The sequence below is a fragment of the Apteryx rowi genome, unplaced genomic scaffold (assembly GCF_003343035.1).
Source record: "Apteryx rowi isolate R43461 unplaced genomic scaffold, aptRow1 scaffold_1083, whole genome shotgun sequence".
NCBI classification, from domain to species: domain Eukaryota; kingdom Metazoa; phylum Chordata; class Aves; order Apterygiformes; family Apterygidae; genus Apteryx; species Apteryx rowi.
The window spans coordinates 54,273-72,119 of record NW_020447290.1 but is presented as its reverse complement, the minus strand read 5'-3'; the positions used below and the strand labels follow the sequence as shown (position 1 = coordinate 72,119).

The window sequence follows — 17,847 nt, the reverse complement described above, 5'->3', positions numbered from 1 at the left end:
GGGCTGGGGAGGAGAGGAGGGGATGTGGCCCCACAGCTGCTGCAGTGGCGCTGGGGGTGGTGCTGGGTTGTGCTGGGAGGGGCAAGATATGCACACATGGTCAGAGAGGGACTGCTGGGTTGCACCAGCACCGTGCAAGGGCCTGGGAAGAGAGGTGGCGTTTCTTTGTACTCTTCTGCCAGGAAGAGCAACCACTGAGACATTTATTTGTTGCACACAAGCCTAAAATAGGCCACATGCAAAAACGATTCTCAGCYGTTAAACCTGGAAGAGCTAAACTAGGTTTGACGTGTGCCAACGGCATGCCGGGTCCCACTGAGCTCAGTGGGACAGAGGAAGTGGTGCCCTTTGGGCATCAGCCTCCTCTGAGTATGTGTCAGGGTGGGGGAGTCTCTGCTGACTTGTGTGCTCCCTCTGACCTTTATTTCCTTCGTATAAAATGCAGAGCAATGCAGGCCTCATATGCTTTAGTATCTTTAAACATATCTTGGTACATTTTGTAGAGGCAGGGCTTATTACCCAGATCTTTATGGGTAGTTTAGTGCTTTACTCCTGATTACARTGAAAATTAGAGCTTGAGTGTGTCTATCCGGACATCTAATATTCACTAATATCCTTATGTCCTTCACCATTCCATATGGTCTATTCATTCTGGTTAGCTATATTTGTCTCTAGTTTTGTTTGGATACTGTGTATTTTCTTCATTCTTTCTGCTCAATTCCTGTATGCCACCATTGAATTTCATATCACAGAAAATTGCAGGGTCCTTCTATACAAGTACATATCATTTTGTTATGGGGCTGCCCAACATTTATAATTTATTTCTCTGGCTGAAAACAATATCCCTCCTGCCCAATCTTTAAATAGGTTCCCTCCTGCCCAATCTTTAAATAGGTTCCTGGGGACAGTCCATTGGCCCAGAGCCAGGAGAAGGAAACTTGTGAGAAGATGCCCTCAGAAAATCCCCTGCAAAATATCCTATGGGATAATTTGCATATATATGCCTATATTGCTGCAGCTGGGATGATCTGGAGTGTCTATTATCATTCAAGGAGACTGGGAAGTCAATGGAACAGAGTCTCCAAAAACATCCTACTGGTTTTGTGATGGACCAGAGGAGGCTTTTGGCTTGCTCTCCACTCCCATGCAGCACAGGAGTTAGCAGGACACAAGCATCTTCCCTATGGAGATGGCTGTTTCCCAGCTGATGTCAGAGCCTGAGAGACTGAGGTAGAACAGCTTCTCTGGGGCCTTTCTGAGGAGGTCTTAGTGCCAATGGATGCAGGTAGTGTCTGACCTGGCTGCAAGAGTTTTCAGGAGTGCTGCCCTTGTGTGCCTGATTTATAATAGGATTAGGCTTCTGGTCCCAGCTAATGGCCCACAGCACCTCTGGAAAATGAAAAGGGAGAGCAGCAATGAGGAGGCAGCAGTTAGTTAGAAATATTTCCCTACTTGAAACAAAAATGTCCGCCCCTATGCTGGGTCTGTAAAATTGATATTCACAGATGTTAATTTGTCTCATTTACAAACGTGCAACGTGCGTTGCTGATGGCATAGAGAAGTCTCATATTGATGTCTTCTTACAGTCTCTGAAGTGTAAATACCTATGCTGAAGCCCTAGCAAATTAGTGCCCATGTTTGCTAGGTATCCATACATCTCCAGCCACCTATGGACCTAAATTTTCTCATCAGTTCCCCAGTTTCTGCACAGTAGATCAATTTTTACTCTCAGGAGTATAATGTTATTATCCTGTGGGGCGTCAGACATGTGCTCCTGTATAAATAATTAGAAGAACCTTTAAAACATTGAAAAAATGGAAAAAAAATGTGTACTTACAGCAAAAGGGACAAGCTGAGAAGGCTTCCAGAAAGCCTGCCATGCATCTTAGCTGCTGTTCCTCAAGGCCAGCAGTGTTGTGCTCTCCCAAATGATGAATAGTCCAGGGCTGAAAGAACAAAATGAAAGATAAACTCCTAAACCCTCTGAGAGGAAAATGAGAAGATGCACTGGCTGTTGCTGGTTCAAGCCTATTGGAAAGTTTCAGACTTTGACAGCAAAGGGAAGGGGACATGGGTACAGACGAGGGGTGAGAGTGAATGCATGATCATGTCATCACGGTGAGAAAGYCTGCAATAGAAGTAGATGCCTTGCTCCACTGAAAGGGAGACCTACAGAGTGTTTGGTATTTGAGAGGGGAGAAAATAGACAGACTGTCAGATTAGACAAAATGTCAGATTAGTTTCCATTCAGTAAATGAGAAGGTGAAACAGTCTTCAAAGCAAAAATACTGTGCATTTCCTTGAAAAAGGTGGACATGAAACATGAAATGAGACCACTATATTTAATTCACTATCTGCACTATTGGACTTCTTCATTGCCTCCTACTGACATCCATTCACAACTTAAACTCTCCTATGTATTATAAAGGAAACCCCATGAGAACAAGGTGTGGTCTCCTCATTCCAGGAGAAGGTGCTGGGAGGGGGGGAGAAAGGGGGCTGAGAATCATGTGATAGGAAGAGTCATTTGGCCAAAGACCCTGCATTTACACACTGATCAGGTCTGTTTAGAAACCCTTATCTCACATTTCCTGGCAGTACTTTTTTTCTTTTCTTTCAGATCTCTAAGAAAAGGAAAGGGCAAAAATAGAGTCCAGGAGTAGGAATAATACGAATTTATATGCTACTTTGCCAAGCTAAAATGAACAGGCATTATAGAATAGTCATGGAATATTTACTTACTAGAGCTATCCCTACATGTTTCCATTTTCTACCTCTTTTTCTGTTTGCTCTCCTTCCTTTAAGACTAAGGAGCAGAGGCAAAGGTTAGCTACATATTAGCAACACTAATAAAAATGGTTTCTTTTGAAGACCRCATTTAGCGGAAGAGGCAGTTTGGTGCAGTATTTTTGTAGTTTCCAGGGCCAGTGCCAGGCTGCTGAGCACTGACTTTTGTTCAAGGGCTTGGCTTGCAGGTTTTCAACACACCAACATTAAAAGACTGCAGACATTCACTTAGTAGTGCTGTTTTGGCTGAAAGTCAAATAATACTGCAGCATTCTGCTAACACATGAGAACCAGAAGTCAAGCAGGCTTTTTTTGGTCAGCCCAACAAAACTAGAACAAACCATGAATTGGTGAACAGAGAGAGACAGAGRCAGGAGCAGACATGTAAGAAAATTATGAGGAGAAACTGGCTTTATAGGTCAAATTAGTGCCAATGAGCCAAAAATGAAGACATTTATTGGTTTAAAAATACTTTCTCATCATTAATAAATTAACTATTTATTTAAACCCAAGAAGAATATAAAATTATTTTCTCCTCTTAATCTAGCAATGCCTCTTTGAATTGAATCAACTAAGCAACTTGATATTGGGTSAAGAGTTTTCAAGAGTAGCCAGGCCAGTGTGATTTATAGTGCAAGTTTTAATATGTCTGAGATGCAAGTATGCATTGCTGTAATGAGTTACAGTGCACCCCAGTAATGTACTTTTCTGTCTTCATCTGCCTGTAAGTTGAAGTAGCCAGATACTGTGCAYAAGAGACTGGCTTTGGATTGTATGAATTTGTCCTCTGTGTCTGCAGAGATGAGTCAATTTCCGATAATGAGAGATATTATTACAAGAAATTCATATTTGAACACTGAACCAAATGACAGCTCCAATTTGCTAAATGCATCAAGCATCTGCCACCCTCTGCTGGGTATAAAGCAGTAAAACCCCCAGAAGTCCTTTTTGAGCAGCTATGTAATAGGTATAGATGGAAGCTGAGGGTGCCTGTAATACTAAGAATTTTTTAAGGAAAACAGTTGTGCATCAGTCACTTATTTTCATGAATGCTTTTTAAATGGACAGCAGTGTGATGTTCTTACTTGGGCTAGCAGATACACCAAGATCCTCAGCATTTATACTACAGCTCCTGTAAAAACATACATTTTATGGGCTTGCAATATAGTGTTCTGAATCCCTGCAAATGACTAAGGGCAATTTCCACTTTCATTTACATCCCTGCAAGACCTTAGGAGTCATAGCGCTGTGCCAGGTATAGGGTCTGTCAGACTTTAGCCACTGAGAGAGAATTTTGTATGACCTTCTTATTTGGGGATTTTGCTTTAACCCACACATCTATTCCTCAAGATTATATGTTTTTTTCATCTCTGGATAAACTGCTAGATTTTTTCTGGTATTGCAGCTCAATGTGTTTAAATTAGGAAACTTTTATAAAGAACTTTGGCTTCTTTTGCATAATTACCTGAAATACATGGAGTACAGAAAGCCTGGAGTACATTCACCTTCTCCTTTGAAGCATACACTTTGGAAACTTATTAATCAAGGTATATAATGCCTTACCTTTACGGGGCTTGATGTTCTTCATCCAGTTATATATCGTACTACAAACAGTCTAGGCAAATACAGAGTCACGTTTACTCAGTTGGGGTTAGGCTGGGTTGCCTCAAAGTCTATACTTCAACAGCACTGAGAGAGACTGCAGCCTGTTTTCTCCTCTGAGGCCAGGCTGAGGACGTACAGGAGTTTTGTGCTTGATCTTAGCTGCCAAGAGGCTCTTCTTACTCAAGGGAGACAGGTAAGATAACGTTCCTCTGTGCTTTGTGCCAGAAGAGCCACCCTGAACCCAGGACCAGATCGAACATCCTCCCCTGGCAAGTCACTGAGAGATTTTGCAGCCCTGGGGATATGACAAGCTATGAAACTGTGGAGTGGCTATGTGCACAACTTGTACAMATGCACCTCATTTGAATGAACGGCAGATGGTGGGCTTCAGCAACAGTACAGCAGTATACATCCATCAGGGTTGGATCGAGGTTGGTTCCTCTACGGCTGATGTGGCTCTTGCTGACTCCTGGAGACTCAATTTCTGATGGCCGCATGCTCCTTTGTAATTCTGTGCATTGCATTTAGTATCTGTGACTGGACAGAAATCCTATATATGTATGGAGTGGTATTTTTGTTACTGTCTAGGCATTTTCTTTCACTGAAGTTTCCTCTAACTTCTATTAAGCATCTGAATATGCAGCACAATTCCYTTTGGGATAATTTCAGTTTTGCTAATTTAGCATTAATTGTGAGGTCTTCCTGTTGGTTACAAAAAAGACCACTTGGAAAGTGCTGCAGTTTTCCCCATATGATGCTTCTGGGTTGATTAAATAGGTCAGGCTGAATCTAACATGCAAGAAAAATGCAGATGTATTTGAAATGCTGCTGGAGACACAGTACACACAAAGAGAGCATCAGAGCTGAAATCATGTGGGTGAGGACCTAAGAGAAATTTTTGAAAAGTGACTATCATATCCTGTATCTATACACTTAGGGAGATGCTGATTCCAAAAACACATCCTACTTCATATTCATTAATTCTGAACCTTAACTGAGAACTTGCTATTTCCTAAAATTCCTCTCCCTAACTGAACAGAAATTGAACAGAATGTCTTTACTCCAGAGAGAGCTGGAGTGTAAAATAAAAGCAAGGTGGCTGTCATATAGTGTCACTGGCTGTGTTTGCACCAAGTACATTGCAGCCACCTCATCTGCAGCAAACATCTCACCGCCAGAAAGCATATCACAGCTAACAGTGAACACTGCTGATTGCAACAGGCTGGAAAAACACCTTCATGCTCTTTTGCCCTGCTTTCAAAAATGTGACATTGCTTAATTATTGAGCTAACTACTTTCTGTAGCCATGGATTGGCTTATCTAGTGTTCTTCGATCAACTGCAGTCTTAGTGTTTTAAATATGAAAAGTAAAAGATTGATTTTAAAAATACATATTTTTTTTGAAAACTAGTAATAAAAAGCAGATTTTGACCTTCAAACAGCAGAGAACTGTGGCATTTTTGGAGGCTACCCTAGAACTTCTGGCCACTACCCCTGTAATAAAGGCTCATGCTATTGCTGTATATGTGTGTGTGAGAGGGAACAGGCTTGAAAACCATTCCTACTGCTCTTTCACCAACTCCATCCATTTAAATTATCCATCATAACAACATTCTTTTACTCATTTTTCCCTGCATCAGCAAGGTTCTTGACAATTTCATCTCTAAACCTGAGCTTAAGGAGATTATGATTTACTTCATGTCTTTCAGACATCATTAGCACATCAGTGATCAGAGTGACCTGGAATTAAATGCTACACAATCTGAGYAGGACCGTGTCCCCCACAGCCTCCCTCCTTCTTCTAGGGGCAAGGGCAGATGCAACCAGCTGTGAGATTTGGAAGAGGTGGAGCAAGGAGGGAAGGAGGAAGAGAAAGGGAACAGAAGTATCATGTAGCCTATTCACTTTCCATTATTCTTGAAAGGTCATGAACCAGATAGACAAGCCGCAAATACACAATTTATTAGTTGACTCACATGAGATGTTCCTCTGTCTTCCGTTATTTTTTACTTCCAAGGCCACGCTGTGCATAATCAGCCTGCAGGATCAAGAGATTGGGTTCCTAAATCTTTCAAAGGTTCATTTGATGTAGAGTTAGAAATTATAACTGTACGAGGCTAGTAGCATGTGCTGTTGCTTAGGCATAAATAAGTCTTTAAAGAAATCAAGATACAATGGGTTGTTGATTTGCAGATAGCCTGAAAACATGAAATGCAGTAGCTCACCAAGTCCAATGTAGTGTGTTAATCTGAAACATCCAAGTAAAGAAGGAAATAATTCTGAGTTAATATAATTCCTAAAGAGAGAGTCACTGGTATGTAACTACAGCATGTACTGGAAAGAATTTCCATTGTATGCCCTAGAACAAGCTTGTACAGATCACAGAAAAATACACTTATTTCATACCATTCATCTAGGGAGCTGTAGACATAAAAGTGTCTGAGGGATAAGTCCGATTGTCTAATGAAAGTAGAGTAAGAAGAAACTGCATATTAAAGACAGCTGCTAACCCCTAATGATAAGTATGTTTGTATCCATGATCTCCTTCTTTCAGAAGGGAAAATTAGGAAAATTATTCTGGCTAGCACAGTAATATCCTTCCTTTAGCATCTATCATCTTAGTGTAAGAATTTTTGCAAAGAATTTTAAAGACACAGCACTAATAATTCTCCTCATCCTTCCCACAGGATGTCTGTTTTATTTGCTTTGGGGCTCTGAGGTATATGTGCAAGATATGAAGACATAGTTAATGCCAGAATGGTATGCCATATCCACAGTGGACATTTGTTGATGTTTGAAATGATATTTTCTTTTATACGGAGGTGGAATTAAGAAACAAAGAGTATAGTCAAGCAGTGTTTCTGAAGAGCATGTCGGAAGAAGCCATGAAGGCTCTTTGCTCGAGATTAGAGACCTTTCCCATCTAAATGCACAGTCAAATAATGCCAATTCTAGTGTGTGCTGCAAACCCCATACCAGTGGATTTGGCACATTGGCCTGTACCAAGGACATTAGAGAAATCAAGGCTGAGGGTGCTGAATTTCACTTAGGTACTTCTAGCACCAACACGACATAAAGGTACCTGCACACAATCTGCACTGGATAAAGATGTGTGTTGGGCCGATCACACTGCCATCTGCTTTAGGGCTACTGCTCTCATGTAACATGGTCTCACTCAGTTGCAGGTTCCAGTCAGAGGAGTGGCCACATGGCATCCACAGGAAAACTTTCAGTGTCCAGCGCGGGTCCGTTGCAATGATCCATAGAGCATCTATTACTGAAACGTAAGTGTCAAGATCCAGTTAAGCAGGGAATTGTGGCATGGAGGGCATTAGAGTCATGGCATAAAATAGGTTTAATAGATTATTATCTCAAAATGACCACCTGAAGGTGGTGCATTACAGTCTGAAATTTATTGCAACAGATCAAAAACTAATGAAAGTTGTTCCCCTGGTGAGATTCTTGGCCCTGGATCTCCACTGACAGCCAAACCTGTGGAAGGAATGGGAAGAAAACCAAAGAGCTTTCATATAATCTCCTTAGAGTCTGATAGCTCATGGTGACATTTTAGAGCCAAAATCCCAGCTGACACAGCTGAGTCAGTCAACTTCTTTGCAACATACACTATCAGAGGTTGCTTTTGAAAGCTATTGTATTCTGAAAAACAAAAAGAAACCAGATTTTCTCCTCTTTCAGAGCAACAAAATCTATTTCTTCAATTTAAATCTGACAACTTAGGAGCAGAAACAGACACTGATCACAGAGACACACACACACACCCCGTCCCCAAGAAAAATATCATGAAAAATAACTGAATTAATAGGAAAATGCAAGTGTTCCTAAATATTTGTAACTTCCCTGCATCAGCAAACATAACAGAGCAGATTCATGGAGAATGAACTTTCCACACAAGGTAAATGGAGAAGCAGCAGATGAAGTAAGTAAGTGGCAGCAATCTTCAGTTGGGTGACAGTCAAGCACAAACAAGCTTCTTTGGTGTTTGTGGGCAGAAATTAGCTAGCAGTTAGAGTCCATTTCCAGGAAGGGCAGTTAGGATATGCGCTGAGCTGGGGTTCAGACCTTTTGGAGCTCTGGCCTTGACTGGAGTTGAGAGCAAGAATTTAGATGGTGCACCTGTTATGCTCTGTTTCTTTGGCAAAAGAGGAATTAAATTAAGATTAGATTCTGTAATGTAACATATAAACTATATAAAATTCAGTGTAACAAAAATTCAAAAGCACCACAGTTGAAACAGCTTTTTTGGATCAAAGGTTTATTTTTAATGACACAGCACTGGAAAACATAAGTTACAGATGACTTCTTCATACAGGATACATTATATATCTTATTTTAAAAGGATCTGTGAAGATATGCTGCATAAATACCTATAGTGAAAATATATTGTGTTTATTTATTTCTTCTCAGAGATTAGTTCTGTTTTCTTTATTCAGCCAATTAAATAAAAAAGTATAGATCAGCATTATAACAGCTCCCCCTCCAGGTTATCTCATTGTAACTACTGCAGCTGGAAGAGGAGGAGACTGAGCCATGCCTTCCCAAAGGTTTAGCAGCTTTGAACATGATATTGTTCATCATCTCAGAATGAAGATTTCACATTACAAACACAGATACTGTATAATGTTTTGGCAATGGAGCAGCTAGTTTTGCTTTGGAACAAAACTGTTTCCTGTAATGCYAGACAGTGAAAGAGCAATGCAGGTACTGATGATACTACACAGTCAAAGAACTACAATGAAGATGTGGAAATGCATATAYATCCATATGCACTTATATATACACATATACATTCTTGTGTGTATATATGTAATGTGTCCAAAAATAACATTGAAAAATGTTGCAGCAGTTTTATTTTTTTAAACACATGAAACTTATAATAGTTTGACCTCATTACTACAGGATTACTAATCAAATTGTCTGCAGTGCAACTCAATACAATACACTTAGTGCAGAGAAGTTAAGGTTTTGGTATCAAGGAGGTTAATTTCAGATTTCATGGGAAAGGACCAAATACAGGATCACCATAGCTCTGACAAAGCACAAACAAACCTGTTGCCACATACGTGTGAACAAATAAAGACATTTCTTTTTTATTTGATTTTTTTTTCATGTACTGCTTCAGAAATTGCTAGCTTAACTGTTTGCATTCATGCTCATTTCGATATGTTTCAACAAGCTTTGTCTGGCACCAGTATGTAAACCATTAACAGCTTAAACTACAAAAAAAGTGGGCTCCCGTGTTTCAAAGAGGTTAAAAACCTATTGACTGAGCTTCATACCACACTTGTGTGCCTGAGCACAGAACTACTCCAGATGGCGTGTGAAGTTCTCTGGGAAAAGTCCCTTATAACTATTTGCATCTCTGTATTGAAGCCACTCAGATTCCTTAATGCCTGTCAACCAGCCAGCCTCCTGCAAAGAAAAAGACAGTTTTTTTAAATGTCAGGTCCCTCTCCATTCCTTGCTACCAGCTTCACACCTGAAGAAGTTTCAGACTCACATGGCTAAAAGATTTGGTGCCTCAGTTAAAAAGCAACCTCTGATTTTGCACAAGCAGATTTATCTGTTTTGCCAGACCACAGTTTTGTGAGAGCAAATGGTTCTGAGCACACAGTATGGCCCTTAGCCCATCTAACCCCCAGCTGAACTCAAAACTGGATAATAAGCCTTCCAGGTCATCCAGTATTATACCAGATCTGCATTTGTGCAATTCTGTGTTGAGACTTTTTTGAAGTTCTCACAGTTATATTAGCATACTTATGCAGCAAGGGCATAGGAGTGAGCTAGTACCATCACACAATACCATAGATGGGAAAAAACCTCAGTGTTTTCAATCTGATTTTTTTTCTCCTATGGTTTCTTTTCTCTTGTCCATATATTGGCAGTCAGAAGAAATAATAGTTCTTGTCTCTTCTGGAGTTACTGTCTTTAGAAACTCAAACTCAGCTGACAGCCACCTATTTTACCAAAAATTTCTGGAAACTTGAGTCTGAAGCAGAACTTGACATGCAAAATTGCAATCCAGATCAGCAGCAGTCCAGTCCACTGAAAGAGATGGAAGGTGTTGGGTGCTCTTAAGCACTATCAATTCTAGCTGGAATAAAATCAATTCAGTATTTTTCAGAATGCTCGGTCTATTCTCATTTCACTAACTCAGTGCTTTGATTGTTTTCCTCTGTGTTTCTTGCCTCTTGTTTGTTCCTTTTAAGAATAGGAGCCAGAGCAAAGTGAAGACAAACAGGGAATACCTAATGCTGCAGTATTATGATTGCACAGAAAGTACYCAAGGAAATGGAATAATTTTAACAGATCTTCATATACAGCGCTAAGTCATTATTGCTCAGTGGCTGCATGTGGTAGTGTACTGGTTCTCTACCCTAGAATAAGTACCAGTAAAGCAGCTACAGGTTATGGTATTGACTAAGTACAGATAACTAAGGAAATGTTTTTAAAGCAGATGGAATAACTGAGACAGAGAAGACAGGGATTACAGCTTTCTGAGCACAGATGGAGTAGATCCTACTAGTAAGTTTAACTCAAGAGTAACAGAAAAATTGAAGTCACGAGGTGGGACTTGTTTTCTTTGAATGGTGAACACAGGCTGATTTTACCAGCTATATTAGAATTATGGTTTTAGGCCAATTTTGAAGGAGAAAAAGAATAACAAAGATAAAAAGACTATATAAATCAAGAAAGTATCTGGCAAAAGACAAAAAGACTAAGTTTTACGGTGATGTTAAACATGCAGGGCAAATATGTACTGAGTAATAAAGATATGAATGGAACAGTCTCAGAAACATGAATACATAAAGGTTTATTTTCTCCATCATTGCACACAATTTACTGCAGTCAATGCTAATAGGATTTCAATGCACACCACAAGAGAGGAATACACTTTATGGATTCATCAAGTGAAGATTAAGCATATATTTAATACATAACATCCTAAAAAAAAAAAAGACAAAGAAAAGATTTTGATATCCTTACAGAGTATTTCATTCTGCAAATATTGCTAATGAAATCAGTTGAACTGCCCATGAAGTATGATACAGATTAATTTGAGTAAGGATAAGAGAATCTATCCCTATAAAAAGAACAAAGTATCCTGCTGAAAGAAAAATCTCTAGTACAGTATAGTGAAATTAAAAATATATATATTTTTTTCTCTTGTGTTAAAAGAAAGCTCAGCTGAGATCATGAACATGTTATTACCTACCTTTACACAGCATCAGCCATCAAAACAATTTAAAATACTGTCCCCAGCACTCCAAATATGTGCTTGCGGGATTAGTATTTAGACCTATTTGAAGAAATGTTCTTCATTCAGGGCAAAGGTATTATCACAGGGGGATCCARTTCCCCTCCTTGCACTCCCAAATCAATGGGAGACTTTTCACCAGCCCTTCTGAGCACTAGCAGATGCCAATGAAGTGGCCAGTACTAACAGTATGAAGTGGGGTTCTCTTTTAAAGCAGTAGTCAAAAAAATATTTCAGTTTGCTGCATTTCTATTGAACATGTGGAAGAAAAYTGTTTAAAAAATAACCAGAAATATCCAGGACTTCAGCTGTAGCTAACTTTGCCTTTTAGGCTCAAATAAAACCAAGTACAAACAAAGTCTCTTCATGTTTTGAACAGTAAYGCCATTTTGAATAGGCATTTCCTATTAACTCTAATCTGTGGGATAAATTTTGAGAAAAAGAAAGTCAACAAAAGAAATAATCCCCCCCCCCCTTTTTTTTTTTTACCTGATCAGCTGTGGTCTCAGAAGGAATTACTAGCACAATATCTCCTCGTTTTAAATTAAGCTCATCACTGTTAGCTGCCTCGAAATCATGTAGAACTTCAACCTAAAGAAAATAATACCAAAATAATACCAAACATATAGACATCATCTAGATGGAGACATTTTCCCAATAAAATTCTCTGTTAAATCTTAACTGCAAAAAAGCAATAGTGCTTTTATTTTTTTTTAGGTCTCCAATATATGCCTTCTTTATGCAAACATACGGCTATAGATAAATGTGTTCAAATTGCTAATGTTAACATCAATTAATATTAAAGTTTTCTACTTATATCCTCGGAGACAGATATTATTTAAGCCAAGTTTTCCTAAAACATTCTTTCCCAGGGTCACAGGATCTCAAGAACCAATCATACTGCAACACCACACAAGCACTGCCTCTTGGAGAATTCCTGTTACCCTTATCCCTTCTGTGTAAGGAACTTGCTTTCGTTCCTCACTGCCATCACTACATCTGTGAGACAGATGGCAGAAGCTAATAAGCTGGGTAAAGACTCGTAGGAATCTACGTTTCAGGACTCTTGCTTGTTCTGGTCGCTGTGTATTATTCTTGTTGTAAACATCCACAGAAATTAGAGCAAGAGGTACAGTACCAACTTCCATATGGGATCAAGGAGGCAAGTAATGGGAACCCTACTTTATGTCTGCCCTGGAAAGAACTCCCATTTGTTGCCAAATGGGATTCCCAAAATATCTTTCTTTTAAACTGGCAATTATCAAAATATTGGCAGAGTCATCATGTTATGGTGAACAGATCATTTTAACTAAATAGGTCTACCTCCTTAAGAGATGCAATATTTCAGTTTTCTCAAAGGCACAACTACTTCCATGGTAACACTGCAGTAATGAAAGAAAATGGCATCAAGAACCAGATGGCAGGCATATATTCTGCTTCTCCTTATTTACGTCTTACCAAGAGAGTGTGATGAAAAATAAAAGATGCACTGTGTCAGCATGTCTGAGTCAAAGTTGCATGATACTGTTCACCCTCATCTTAATGTTATTCTCAATGTTTGCTGAAAACATTGAGCAGTAGGAATAGACCAAAATGAATGGCATACTTGTGGAGTGCTATGGGACTAATTAGTCTGAACTATGCAAACTATAATAGGAAGCATGCAAATTTCATCCATCCTCATGGAGCTTTTCTCCAGCTCAGTAATTCTGAAGTGAGAAGTATTATCTAAGCACATTGTGAACCAAGCTACCTTATGGCTCTTGCCAGCCAAGGAGAGAATTTCTCTTACGTCTCATTAAACTTTTCTGTTTGATTACCTTAACGATTTATAACTATAACATTACTAAAGTCACGGAATGACATCTTAGCTTCATTACAATGAATTGTGGAAGATCCACGGATTGCAATAGGGCCAGAACTTCTACTATAGGTTTTCAGGCCAGAAAAATGCCATTTTATGATATTGTTATCATATGGTCATACGACACTCCTGATTCTCTCTGGCAGTGGAGTTTTATTCAATATATTCATTATCAATAATAATTTGGTGAGATGAAAAGGCTCCCATACTTGAATGAGTTCTACAGCTACCTAAGGATATGTGCAATAACAACAGTGTGCAGAAAACATATTTTCTCAGAYTTCATATATAGAGAAAGAGCACAAAGGAAAAGCTCTGTTCGCGTGTGGGCATTTAACTAAGCCTCCTTTGGTCTCAGGAAACCATCACGCTGCCTGTATGCACAGATATATCCACAGAAGCCAGATTTGAAGAGGTATCTGAAGAATGAATGAATGAACACACAAGCAGACCTTAAAGAGAAAGCCAGGAGGCATYGCAGAAGCTGTGTCTTCTGCTGATGCAGGCTGATCTTGAGAAGTTGCAGCCTGGATTTCATCGGTGTGTTTCTGCTCATTGCCAACTTGGGAAGTTTCAGTGGGAGAACTGTCAGTGCCCTGAGTGCCAATATCTGCCACAGCATCTTTGGACTCATTCATGATGACTTCATGTTCTTCTCCCTCCCCCTCGTTGTTTGATGCTGGCTCTATTACTACTGAAGGGATGCTGCTGATCTTTTGCTAAGGGGGGGGGGACACAAAAACACCAGAAAAGCATTTAGTACTTTAATTCAAGTTGGRAAACACAATCGTTTATTTATTGTATGGAGTAAATATGACAATAGATGTTCTTATTCTACACAGTGTATTCTTACATTAAGAGAAGAAACAGTACTTGTGCAACAAGGTAAAATAGTAAACCCTTTTCTTTAATTTGACCAGTTCCCTTTATTCTTCCTAAGTCTACTTTCTATATTACCACAAACATTTACAGTAAATAATAAAAATGCTCTGCTATTGGTTTCCACTTCCARTGTGCATGGAAACTAACAGAGCTCCCTTCTCACTCCTTCTCTTAACTTTGATTGGGTTTGGATGAAGCCTCAAGTTCCAAGAGYCACTGTCCTATGTTTCTCTGGGAATTCAAGTCAGCAGGATAACAGCGATGTAAAGCTGGTGCAAGTAGGAAACATCACCTATTTTTTGTCAGATTAAGGGAATTAAGATTTCTCCTGATTTACAGCAATATAACTAAGAACAGAGAAAGTGAAAAGGCTCAGTAGAAAGCATCTGATCAGTCACACAGCCTAGGACATAAGGCATTTAATGAAACTTGTTGGAGAACTCAACCCTGGAAAGAATATGTTCATTGCCATTGTTCACTGCCAGATCAACCTATTCTGGTACATTGAAGAAATAAAACATGCAATAACAGAAGGGGGCAAGTGCCTGCCCTAGCTGCAGGGTCTGCTCTAGCAGCTTTTCCCTAGCTCCTCAGAGGTCAYGGAAGAAAAGGCAGCAGGCTGGATACAGACACATAGCTTGACCATGATTTACTTAAAACAAGGTACTGCTATTGATAGGACACAGTGGCAAGAAACAAAAAAGCCATTACTTTCTCTCCCTATTTCTCCAAAAGACCGCCCCACACACTCTCCCCTTGTACCAGTAAGAGTTACCTGATACACATCAGCCTCCTTTTCTTCTTCCTGAGGCTGGTCACTTGCAGCAACACCCTCCTGTTCAGTGGTAGTGGCACCATCACCAGCTTCTGCTGCCACCACTGCACCAACATCTTCTACCACCGCAGCCCCCTCTGCGGTAGTTATCACCTAAAAATAACAGGAAAGAGACTCCTTTCAGGACACTAGATGTGGATATCAGCTGGAGAGAGACCACGGAATGGCCTCTGCTCTGCAACCTCCCCAGCTGGTGCCAACCCACGTCTTTGGTTTCATTGGGATTTCTCCCGATTTATGGTGCAGAACTGTGCTGGAGGCTGCCTCCCGAGCCTGACACACCCTGCTGGGTGTTGTTAGAGAATATTGAACTGAAGCTGTCTAGAATTAATTGCTTAGCATAACTTGCTTAGCATTAGTAGCTACATTTGCTGAAGCCTTAGGCCTCAGGCTGTGAACTTGCTGTGAACTTTTACTTAGATAAGTAAAGGGGGGCCCCAGAGCCGGTTCAAGCTGGAGGGATAAAGAAGTTACACGGACAGCAGGAGTAGCCAACCTTGAAGATAAGCAGCGGCCTGCCTAGAGACAATGAAGGGGCCCAGTGAAGAAGGGGAAGAACCGAGACCTAACTATTACTATTGGTCCAAACTATCGCTTAAGGGGTGGGGAATTTAGATTGTAAGGGTATAATTGCCCAGGGATTTCTTTGTTTGGGGTCCCTCTTTGGAGGCACCCAGCTCGAGCTGTAATTACCACACGTATGTCATTAAATTTTATTTTTCTTCAATCTGACTTCGAACTTCTGCCTCAGCAGGAACCTAGGGTCGGACCCTGTTATGGAGGCCGGCGAGCCTGATTTTCCATAACAGTGTGAAGGGCTAAACTTGCACAGTGAAGCTGATCAACAGGTGGAAGAAATAAGTTTATGAAACCTCACTAGGTACCTTTAGTGGAGTCCTCAGATGTCACTAGTGCAGTAAGAGTTTGTCAAGGCTCTTTCACTTTTTTTATTTACAGTGGGCGTAAAAGCTCTGGAAAAGGTTTGTAGAAAAGACAGGGAATGGAGTCCAAATCAGAATGACTTTATACCGTGTGCTTTAGCAGAATGCTGCAGAAATTGATCTTGCTGTCTGATTTGATAAGGATCAACACTTCTTTCCTATTTATTGTATTTGTACAGCCCATTTCATTCCACTAAGGAGAAGAATTCTAATTTATATAAATCAGCTCTCAAATATACTACACTGAAAGGGTCAGACTCTCAGAGTCTGTCGCCATAAGTTACTGAATCTACACATCATCTTAGAATTGTATAATCATTTATTCTAAAAAAAAGATAGAAAAAGCTTTTGCAAAGATGYATAGGAGGTAGCAGAAAATGAACCTCACTATGAGCCTCAATGTTTAATGTTTGAAGGGAGGAAGAGGGAGAGAAAAGGAAAAGAAGGAAGGTTGGTCCCACTGAACTCAGGAAAGCTAGAATTCCATACCCAGCTATGGTGAACCATATATTTGCAGATATTGTTACCTGTATTATCTGATTTCATATTGAGAACTAATCCTACAAACCTGTTTTCCATAGGTCATCAGTAATACTACTGGTCTAGTAGACTACAGTCTATTAGAATTTCAAACTACTTATCTCTAGCAGTAATATCAAAATTTGGCCAGTTTTTCCATTATACCAGCCTTACAGAGGACAAAACAAACAAACAAACAAAAAAACGAGCCTGCTGCTGAGGGTCTGTGAGAGGACTAGGGTGGGCTGAGTGCCTCAACTTGTGACTTGAATATAGCTATGCCAATTTTCCAAATCTGAAGATCTGGCCCTGTGGCAGGATTTAGAAAGGGACTGGGCAATTCTTATGAGAGTTAGTTATAATTGCAGCTAAGCCAGCTAATATAAGTCAAGGGGAACTAATCGTGATGTTTTAGGGAATATTTTGATTGCTTGTGAAGTCTTGGAAGACTTTTAGGGATAGTAGAAGAATCAGTTATGAAAGTTACAGCATTAGAAGGACCGGCCTCCACTGGAAGTGGGATATCAGTTTAGTCTATAGCTTGATCTCTTATGGCAGCTCTTGCATTCAGCAATACTGTTATTTTAAGGAAAGCACAGGGGGGTGAGCTTACCAGATAAGAGACCTTGTGTTTATAAAGATATGTCATATTAGAAAAAAGTGTAAAGTTGAGTTTCAAAGACTTAGTCCTGTGGAGCTCAGGGGAGAGCTAGGAATTTCTTGTGTGTTTCTTGTTGGATCACACATTGGAATGATAAGCCAACACTGGAGAAGCAGTAGGACATTATTTCACACTGTATCAACACTAGGAGTCAGAGAAGCTAGGCCTGATCTATAATCCCGTCCTGCAGGTTCCTGCTGGTGTGATTCCACTGATTTCTGTGGAGATGTGCTAGTGTTGGTGAGGAGTATGGCAGTGATGACTCAGGCCTACAAGCCATTGCTTGGGAAAAAGGCAATTACGTGGATTGCAGGGCCTCATTCCCAGCACAAAACCGTGCAAATCAGTAGGGAGAGTTGCAGGCAGCAAAAAGCACTTCCTGGCCACACTTGGGTACCATGGAACCAGAGAAATGTCAACGCTGTAAAACAGCTGTGCAACAAAACTGAGCTTGGACAGCCTGACTTACCATGTTCT

General features: G+C 40.1%; 1 protein-coding gene across 1 annotated transcript in view; it reads right to left on the bottom strand.

The window, feature by feature from the left end:
* Positions 1 to 8,648: 8,648 nt before the first annotated feature.
* AMPH (amphiphysin) overlaps positions 8,649 to 17,847 on the bottom strand; it is a 60,198-nt gene continuing 50,999 nt past the window's right edge. Inside the window, exons 17-20 of the mRNA XM_026071483.1 lie at positions 15,190 to 15,342; positions 13,985 to 14,251; positions 12,158 to 12,259; positions 8,649 to 9,822 (exon numbers count right to left, since the gene is read on the bottom strand). Coding sequence (XP_025927268.1) covers positions 9,715 to 9,822; positions 12,158 to 12,259; positions 13,985 to 14,251; positions 15,190 to 15,342 — 630 coding nt within the window. The 3' untranslated portion in view covers positions 8,649 to 9,714. The remainder of the gene's footprint in view (positions 9,823 to 12,157; positions 12,260 to 13,984; positions 14,252 to 15,189; positions 15,343 to 17,847) is intronic.